The 10,529-nt window shown below is 37.8% G+C and overlaps 1 protein-coding gene across 4 annotated transcripts; it reads right to left on the reverse strand.

The window, feature by feature from the left end:
• Window positions 1-5,521: 5,521 nt before the first annotated feature.
• On the reverse strand, window positions 5,522-10,529 carry LOC140967470 (pre-rRNA-processing protein esf1-like). 4 transcript variants are annotated; one of them, XM_073428003.1, is made up of 8 exons: window positions 10,412-10,529; window positions 9,675-10,250; window positions 9,478-9,552; window positions 8,763-8,980; window positions 8,159-8,321; window positions 7,399-7,527; window positions 6,283-6,992; window positions 5,522-6,112 (listed from the first exon to the last, which is right to left on the reverse strand). In XM_073428003.1, the coding sequence occupies exons 2-8, from the start codon at window positions 10,197-10,199 to the stop codon at window positions 5,821-5,823; spliced, it is 2,112 nt and encodes a 703-aa protein (XP_073284104.1). In that variant the 5' UTR covers window positions 10,200-10,250; window positions 10,412-10,529; the 3' UTR covers window positions 5,522-5,820. The 4 variants fall into 4 exon arrangements, with proteins under 4 accessions (XP_073284104.1, XP_073284106.1, XP_073284107.1 ...); XM_073428005.1 differs by having other exon boundaries at window positions 10,397-10,415; XM_073428006.1 differs by lacking the exon at window positions 9,478-9,552.

The raw sequence follows: 10,529 nt of genomic DNA on the forward strand, positions 1-10,529 counted from the left end.
TAATTTTTAGGGGTTTTCCACGTAAATCTTGATGTTCAGTTTATTCTTTATTTTCGGGTTTTATTATCTCAAATTACCGCAAGTGGGACCAACAAGTGGTATCAGAGCCTTGGTTTAAAATTTTTTAAAAATTCTGAGTATGCTCTGTGGTTGCAGCCTAGACCGATCTACCACATCAGAAAAGATTTTTTGAGATTTTTTATTTAAGGCGGGATTATTTTGTCCTGTCTACTAAAATTGTTGTAGACATAATGGCGGGAAGGTACGAGATAGCAAAGTTCAACGGAAGCAATTCTATGCTGTGGAAAATAAAGATACAAGCAGTTTTAAGAAAGGAGAATTGCTTGGCGGCTATTGGAGATAGACCGGTGAAAATTACGGATGATGGAAAGTGGAATGAGATGAATGACAACGCTGTTGCCAATTTACACTTGGCTATAGCAGACGAAGTTTTGTCAAGTATCTCTGAGATAAAAACAGCCAAAGTTATCTGGGATACTCTGACAAAGATGTACGAGGTCAAGTCGCTAGACAACATGACTTTCTTAAAGAGAAGGCTTTATACTCTTCGGATGACAGAATCCTCATCGATGACCGATCATATCAACATACTAAATACTCTATTTGCCAACTCACTTCTATGGGGCATAAAATAAGGGAAAATGAACATGCAGAGCTTCTATTTCAAAGTCTACCAGATTCATATGATCAACTTATCATCAACATAACCAACATTATTCTTATGGGCTTTCTAAGATTCGACGATGTCTTAACTGCGGTTCTCGGTAAAGAAAGTCGGCGCAAGAATAAGGAAGATAGGTTGGTAACATCGAAGTAGGCAGAGACTTTACTGATGATAAGAGGAAGATTTATGGACCGTGACTCCAGTGGGAGCCAAAGACGAGGTAGATCAAAGTCGAGAAGTAAGAAGAAAAATATTTACTGCTTTAAATGTGACGGTAAAGAGCACTTCAAGAAAGAGTGTACAAGTATCGAGAAGAGTTCTCAAGGAAATGTAGCCAGTACTTCAGGCAGTGGTGAAATATTATTCAGCGAAGCAGCAACAGTTGCAGAAAGCAGACACAAATTTTGTGACCCATGGATTATGGATTAAGGAGCGACGTGGCACATGACGTCTCGGAGAGAATGGTTTGATCACTATGAACCAGTCTCAGGAGGATCGGTATTCATGTGAAATGATCATGCCTTGGAAATCGCTGGGGTCGGTACTATCAAAATTAAAATATTTGATGGCACTATTCACACCATACAGGAGGTACGACATGTGAAAGGACTGACGAAAAATCTTTTGTCCTTGGGGCAATTGGATGAAATCGGGTGCAAAACTCGGATCGAGAACGGGATCATGAAAATTGTGAAGGGTGCGCTTGTGATTATGAAGACGGAAAAGATTGCTACAAATCTGTATGTACTTTTGGGAGAAACACACAAGGAGGCAGAACTAGATGTTGCATCAACTGGTTCAGTAGAAGAATTAACAGTGTTATGGCATAGAAAGCTCGGGCATATGTCAGAACGGGGGTTGAAAATTCTCTCAGAACGGAAGCTGCTGCCGGGACTTACAAAAGTGTCACTACCTTTTTGTGAGCACTGTGTTATCAGTAAACAACACAGATTAAAGTTTGGCACTTCTACTGCCAGGAGCAAAAGCATATTGGAGCTGATTCATTCGAATGTTTGGCAAGCACCGGTTGTATCCCTAGGAGGAGAGAGGTACTTTGTCTCGTTTATTGATGATTTTTCTAGGAGATGTTGGGTGTATCCAATTAAGAAGAAATCGGATGTTTTTCAGATCTTCAAAGATTTCAAGCGCGGGTTGAACTTGATTCTGAGAAGAAAATCAAGTGTCTGAGGACTGACAATGGAGGAGAATATACCAGTGACGGATTTGATGCATATTGTCAACATGAGGGCATCAAAAGACAGTTTATGACGGCTTACACACCTCAACAGAATGGAGTGGCAGAGCTGATGAACAGAACCTTGTTGGACAGAACAAGAGCTATGTTGCGGACTGCGGGTCTAGACAAGTCATTTTGGGCGGAAGCAGTGAAAATCGCTTGTTATATTATCAATCGTTCTCCTTCAGTGGCGATTGATCTGAAGACTCTGATGGAGATGTGGACCGGGAAGCCGACGGATTATTCTCATTTGCATACATTTGGAAGTCCGGTGTACGTTTTGTACAATGAACAAGAAAGATCGAAGTTGGATTCAAAATCTAGAAAATGTATCTTCTTGGGTTATTCTGATGGAGTAAAGGGGCTTGTTTGTGGGATACTACTGTCCACAAACTTGTCATCAGCAGGGATATTATCTTCGAGTAAGATAAAGTAAAGGGAGACAAAGGCACACTGAATTCAGAAACTATTATATTTCAGGTGGAAAATATGACAGACGAAGGTCAAGTTTCTTGTGAAGTAGTACCAGAGCACGAAGAACAAGAGCATGTTGAGTCTAAGGTTTCCAATGTGAGGCAGTCAACTCGAGACAGAAGACCACCAAGTTGGCTTTTAGATTATGTCACTGAAATCAATATTGCATGTTATCTATTATCAGAGGATGGTGAACCATCGAGTTTCCACGAGGCTACTCAAAGCGCGGATGTATCTTTGTGGATGATAGAAATGCAAGAAGAGTTGGAGGCAGTAGACAAGAATAAAACTTGGGATCTTGTTACACTACCACGAGGGAGGAAAGCCATTAGAAACAGATGGGTCTATAAGATCAAGCGTGATGGCAATAGCCAAGTGGAGCGGTATCGTGCTAGATTGGTGGTAAAATGGTATGCTCGGAAAGAAGGCATTGACTTCAATGAGATATTTTCTCCTGTGGTTCTGCTTACAACAGTCAGAGTGGTGCTGACATTGTGTGCGGTGTTTGACCTACATCTAGAACAGCTAGATGTGAAAATGACGTTTCTTCATAGAGATCTTGAAGAAGAAATTTATATGCTCCAGCCAGAAGGTTTTGCGGAAAAAGGCAAAGAGAACTTGGTTTGCAGGTTGAACAAATCTCTGTACGGTCTAAAACTAGCGCTGAGGTGTTGGTACAAGAGATTTGATTCCTATATCATGTGCCTTGGATACAACAGACTGAGTGCAGACCCTTGTACGTATTTCAAGAGGTCTGGTGATGATTATATTATTTTGCTGTTGTATGTGGACGACATGTTGGTAGCAGGCCCCAACAAAGATCATGTCCAAGGATTGAAGGCACAGTTGGCTAGGGAATTTGATATGAAGGACTTGAGACCAGCAAACAAGATTATAGGGATGCAAGTTCACCGAGATAAAAGTAACAGAAAGATTTGGCTTTCCCAGAAAAATTATTTGAAGAAAATCTTGCAACGCTTCAACATGCAAGATAGTAAGCCAATTTCGAACCCTCTTCCTGTTAACTTCAAGTTATCCTCCGAGATGTGTCCTAGCAGTGAAGCAGAGATGATGGAGATGTCTCGAGTACCATATGCATCAGCAGTGGGAAGTTTGATGTTCGCTATGATCTGTACAAGACCAGACATTGCTCAAGCAGTGGGAGCAGTTAGTCGGTATTTGGCGAATCCTGGACGAGAGCATTGGAGCAATGTCAAGAGGATCCTTAGATACATTAAGGGTACATCGAATGCTGCATTATGTTATGCAGGATCGGATGTTACACTCAGGGGCTATGTCGATTCAGATTATGCAGGTGATCCTGATAAGATGAAATCTACTACTTGTTATGTGTTTATACTTGCAGGAGGAGCAGTAAGCTGGGTTTCAAAACTGCAGACAGTTGTGGCGTTATCTACAACAGAGGCAGAATACATGGCAGCTACTCAAGGTTGTAAGGAGGCAATATGGATTAAAAGGTTATTGGAAGAGATCGGGCACAAACAAGAGAATATTCCTTTGTTTTGTGATAGTCAGAGTACCTTGCACATCGCAAGGAATCAGCCTTTCATTCCATGACGAAACACATTGGAGTACAATTTCACTTTGTGCGGGACGTAGTAGAAGAAGGAAGCGTGGATATGCAGAAAATCCATACAAAGGATAACATAGCTAATTTTCTGACCAAGCCAGTGAACACTGATAAGTTTGAGTGGTGCAGATCCTTAAGTGGCCTAGTAGAAACGTAAGAAGCAGGGAATGTCAAGATTGAAAGGATGTGTAGAGATGTGTTTGATTCTCAATCAAATCTCCAAGTGGGAGAAATGTCGGCAGGAGCATTCAATATGATAGTTGGGCTGTCTTTGTTGAACAAAACGAAAGGTCGAGGAAATGTTCAAAAAAGAAATAACGCGTTTTTAACGCGTATTCACATTGACAGAGGCTCTATAAATAGAGTTCCTCCCTTCATTCTGAAATTATCTCTTCTTCGAGTTTTCTCCGATCTTATAAGCATTTGAGTGCTTAGTTCTATAATATTTGTGAGGTATTTGTTCTCCTGTATTAAGAGAGTGTGTGTTCTCTTTGGAAACACAGTGAGTGAGTTGTACACCACAAAATATTATAGTGAAAATTTTTTTCATCTTGCCCGTGGTTTTTACCCTAATAATTTTTAGGGGTTTTCCACGTAAATCTCGTGTTCAGTTTATTCTTTATTTTCGGATTTTATTATCTCAAATTATCGCAAGTGGGACCAACAATACCCTGTTCGACTTTCATCAATTATGTATTCATATTGATGGTTAACGAATCATCAAGACTGGAGAAATTGCGTTGGTCAACTAAAAACTTGTATGAGTTTGACAACTATTTTGGGATTAGTCTCCTCCATTGACATTTACTTGAGACGATTGGTAACGGTCAAAGTTTTTAAAGATGTATTGCAAGTCCATTCATGGAAATTGAACTTTTAGATTCTAGTTGAGAATGAATTGGATGCAAGTGAACCGTGAGCAACTCAATCAAATTCAGTTCAAATTTTATCTTTATTGAGGTCAAGTATTAAATTGAATTGAATTTCATTATTTATTTACTTTTAACATTTTATATTACGTATGAAATACCACACAACTTCTCGTATATGAATAACATAATTTGATTTATTTTCCAATCTATATTTAGAGTATATCATAGTAAGTTTGGTTAGTTGATTTACATATTTTTTAAAGAAACTATTTTCTCAATTTTTCGACAATATATTATTATTTAATCCCTAAATATTTAATTTCCTACAACTCCATATGTTTTTGCATTTAATTTGAATATTAGCATCTTCAAAAATTACCTAGTCATACCTCTAAAATTAGAGAAATAACAAGCATTTTAGAATAATAATCCTAGCATAACCACTTCAAAATAACAATTATCACATTTATTTTTAATAAATTTAAATATTTATTTGATAACTTATCCAAAATAAAACCTGTCATAAAAATTGAAAATAAATTTTTTTATTTTAAATAATTATTTTGAATAACTTGAAAAAAAAAATTAGAAAAACCTAGTCTCGTAAAACAAGGAACAAGAAAAAAGATTATTTTCAAACATAAAAAAATTATATAAACAGTACCATGCGCACATTATCGTTACTAATAATAATAATGCAGTATAGGGTGCTCTTTTTACAACTTTAACTACCTGATGATGTAATTTTTTAATATAAATAAAGTAAATTATCATCTTCATTTCTAATACAGTTTCAAAAAACTCGATTTCTTGAAACTTATCTCTCAGATGGGGTATTACGGTACCCGACTTTTCTGTAGGAAATGCTCTTACAAACTAGCCATTGTTGAAAACTGACTTCAACATTCCAGGTTTCCAACAGTAGAAAAAATTGCAGCATAAGTTGCGCTTGTCAATTTTCTTATTTCTCTTTGTTTGCCTTGTGTCCCGGGGATTTGTGTTTCCCTGAAGGACCTTTACCTTGAGACAACAAAGGCAGTTGCAGTTGTTTCGACTTCAGTTTGAGCGAATTAACCAATGAAGATAACTCGTGCTCCCCTTTTCCTCGAGGCAATCCATCAGTTTTTTCATGTGCATGTTCTTGTTCGGGCACTTCTGACACTTGACCAAGAACTCCTGAGTGAACCATTGGGCCATGTTCTTGATTGCTAATCTCCCGTTTTTGGGCAATCTGCCTAGAATAAGTCGCACTCCTGTAGCGCCAAAACCATAATTCATTTGCACGTAGTAGACATTGAATGTCTTGAAATTTGATATAAAAAAAAAAGCGGAATCTCTTTTGACAGATCGAATAAAAAATATTATCAGTATCATAACGTAGGCTGTACTGTGGTAATGCATTATACGACAACAGGATATATACCTTTTGAACTGAGGATCTGTTGGATCCAAAGCAAAGTGCGGTGAGGTGAATAAAGACGAAAATCGTAGATCATCAACGTCCGCCGTTGGAATTTTTCCCTCGTCTAGAATTTCCGTTCCTTTTTTCCCCTTCTTTTTCTTAGGTTTCAAATTGTAGCCCTTTATATTTGTGGCTCCTCCATTGTCATCAGCAAGTAACAATTCAAGCTCTGCTATGCTTGCTTCAGCTTCTTGGACAGTTTCTTGAATGTAATTTCCCGTCTTAGTGCTTCGGACTTGATTCCTTTTACTGTCTGCGGCTGAAGGCTCATCAATGAAAAAGTCATCCTGATGTTCTGCAGGTTCTGAAATCTTATGATCAGTATAACCGCCTTCGTCATCTGATGAATAATTGGACCTGTTTTTATTTGCCTTCTTTTTCTCTCTCCTCTTTCTGAGAATCTCATCCCAAACAGTTTCTGATCTCTTGTCTTTCTTTTCTAGTATGCGTTTGCTAATATCTTCTAAGCTGTACTTAAAAGTGATCTCCATGTCCTGATCATCTTCCTCTTCATCATTATCATCTGAACCATCCCCAGACAGGATCAACTCCCGGTACATATCTTGTTTTTTGCGTTTTTTCATCAATCTGTCTTCTGTGTCATCAGCACTATCATCATCAGTTCCGCTCTCATCAGATGCCAAAAACTCTTTCAACTCCAGCTCCACAAGCTGAAAACAAAATAAAACTCGTAGCAACAAAGTAATTTTGTTTTTGGGGAATACATGTCGGGCAAGAGACCAAAATCCCAATTTCACCTCCTTAATAAAAAAGACTTTGCAAACCCAAATACTGAGCCAACCGATACCCGGCAATTACCTCATAAATCAATTCAACCATCTTCGAAGGGCATGGAAATTAATATCAAGCAAAAGATTAAAAAAGACCAATTGTTTAGTCCGAGCTATTTCTTATGATTCACTTGGTTTGATCTCTACATGCTAGCAATTTTTGTTAAATAACAATAATAATATGGCAGAATATATTCATGCTCTTACAAACTTCCACAAATAAAGCATGAATAAGCATGATAGTGTGTAAGCAAAAGGCAACCCACAAACATGAATTAATATGAACCTGATCAGTATTTAGTTTTCTTTTCAAGGTCTTCACGCGCTGTGGTTCATCTTCGTCCCATGTAAGATGAACATTGCTCTGTTGCAATGCTCTAGTTTGAAAATCAAGACCTTCGTAGTCAGCTGGTGCCTAACAGAGGACAGAATCAGAATTCAGAACAGTTGATCAAGATTAAATTAGCAACAGAACTCAGATATTTGCAAGTTTTCCTTCACAACCACAAGTTAAAATAGGTGTCGCCTGGAACTAACCTAAAATAAGAATCTGAAAAAAGAAACTCTACCAGTATCAAATGCTCGCAAAAGAATATAATTGGAGAGAGATATCAAGTTATTCTCTTTTTACAAAATGAGCTTGATTAGCTTTTTAAGATTATTATTTAAACTTTGGAACCCTGCAAACACCATGATCTCTTAGAACATTGGAAAAAAAGAAGAAAGCATATTAACCAGTGGCAATTAGGTTAAGTGATTCGTATACGAATGGAAACAAGTGGCACATGAGAGTGGCTATAAGGTTAAGCGATTGATATTACTAACGGGAATAAAAGTGACATTAAAAAAAGGACTATCATGAATGGGCCATTTCCTTGACATAGCTGTTTAGTAACATAGTTCAACATGATGCTAGAAAACTACAACTGTTCCTTTGATGACCAATAAGCTTATAAGCACATGCACTATTAAGGAAAAAAGTTACAAAGCAGATAGATTATACAGAGAAAATTTGTTAGTGCACTGATCGAGAGTCGAGATTTTACCTCCGTCGCAACATCACGTGGCTGTTGTTCAAAATTCATAGAGTCCGGAATAAATCTTAAATCCAGTTTATTTCCAGATCTTTCAAACTCTACCCCATCACAGGCTTTGTAAAGGTAATCTGCTGTAGCACTTGAATCAAATTTCACAACCGCAAAATAGTACCTAATGCAAGAAGGTAATTATCTCATACTTTAGAACTGGAAAATCATTGCTAACAAGTGGGTAAACATTTGTGTCACTTCGAGCAAGTTAAACAGTGGATCTGATTTCACCATATTTTCATTTATGTGAGACCAATCTTCAATTGATTTGCAATCAATACAATTTAGCATAAAGATGATAAAAAAAGAGGAAGGCCAAACAATTCAGACCAAAACCCAAAAGATGTATAGCTATTATTTTACATTCATAGAAAAGAGTAGAACCTACATATTCTCAAAGATCAAACATCACCAGTTTTTTACTCCACCGCAGCCAACTGAACAACAATTAAACAAAACTTATTGTCTAAACCCGAGCATTGGGTATACATCGGATAAACAAGCAATCAACAAAAAGTAAAACAAGTATATTAAAACACTCAAATTCAGCAATAGATGTCACCTTAGCCTACTTAATTCATAAGCCCGTAGCTTCTTTTTATCAATGCCAGCATCCTCATTATCATGTTCATCGTCATCATCATCAAACAATCCAACAGGACCACGTGTACCTTCCTCTTCCATGCGTTTGAGTCCAAACTCAGATGGATAAACAGTTACAGAAAAAATCTGACCCCCTTTAGGAAGAAATGATGTGAGCAAGATATACAAGTCAACTGCCTACATTATTGGAGATTAACTTAGTGAGAAACTAAAAGCACTGACATGATACCATGAATATTGAGAGATGTATAAGTCAACTGCCAGCTAAATAATTCAACAACACTTAGTAAATAGTGGATATTCTATGATAACAGTAAATAAGTTTCCACATCCAGGCAACATTTAAATTTAATTAATGGAAAACATGGCAGCATGTTTAGAACAGCACTTCAGATGGAGTTAGTATGACCCAAAGATTGCAACAACTGCATAAAATTTTGAACAAGACCATGCAAAAGTGGGAAAAACACAATTTTCATCACCTTACAGACTCGTCATTTTGGAAATACAAATGCATCTTGTAAGCCCAAGAACAAGGTAACTCATAAAAATTGGACTGAAGGTTCAAATATGGAGAGCACATGTTAGAAAGTAAAGTTCATAATACGGGGCAGTCAACAGCATGTAGAAAAATCAAGGACAGAATCTGAAAACACAGATTTGTTAAAACGTACCCTCACTTGACTCCAGTCGAGATTAACAACGGCTAGCCTGTGTGTTTCTTTTTCGATTTCTGGCACAGTTTCTTCCTGTTGCACCACAAAGATGAAAAAATAATTTAGAGAGTTGGCAAAGAATTACAGATTCGACCAAAGTCCATCTCCGCGGAATAAATCAATTCAAACAAAATATAAATCAAAATGGTTCTAACCTGTCCCAAAAAAGTATCCTCCTCTTCGTCATCCATGGAGTCATCATCTGAATATGTTGAACTAGTGGATGATGACTCATCAAAACTCATCTCCTCGTTGTTGTCATCAAATTTTTCACTATCACTTTCACTCTCAGAATGACTAACAATGCTGCCATTATCAATGCCGTCACCTTCATCTTCTCCTCCTCCTCGAATTGCAGACTTCTCATCCTCCTCTTCTTCTTGAAGAAGACGGTAGTAGTGTTTTAGAGAGGATGAGTTTTTATTTTTGCTAGGTTTACCCCGCTTATCAACGGGGGCGCTGGAGGAGGTAAAGCTTCTATCAGTGAAGACACGTTGGAAACGAGAGTCGATAGCCACTTTCGCCCTCCTCCTTGGAGCCTCCATAAAGCGAGGGTCTGTCTGTGCTGATACGAATCGATCATCCATTATAACATTAGCTTCTCCATCGTCCTTTCCCTTCCCAGAACTCTTCTTGTTGCTGCTTTTCTTCTTCTGCTTCTTTTTATCCTCGGAGCCCATGGATCAAGCCGATTTTCTTGAGAAAAGAAAAGGCTTTCTTTTTGAATTAGCCTGAGAATGACGCAATGTGAGACAAACGTGACAAAACACCCATAATTTGCTAAATTCAAATTATAAAAAGCAATAAAGACAGTGAAATCCAAATCATGTTCTAAGATAATTCAAATAACCCGAATGCCAAAGCTCTAATTTGTTACATGGTAAAACTTAACAGTCAATTTGGCGTCGGAGCTCCGGTAGCGCCGAGGACCCAGTTATGTTCAAAAATATGACAAACGCCGTCGTATGAGCGGAGGAGAGCAAGAATGAGTGTGGAAGGAGGACGTCGGT

This window comes from Primulina huaijiensis, unplaced genomic scaffold (assembly GCF_012295235.1).
Source record: "Primulina huaijiensis isolate GDHJ02 unplaced genomic scaffold, ASM1229523v2 scaffold25443, whole genome shotgun sequence".
Taxonomy (NCBI): domain Eukaryota; kingdom Viridiplantae; phylum Streptophyta; class Magnoliopsida; order Lamiales; family Gesneriaceae; genus Primulina; species Primulina huaijiensis.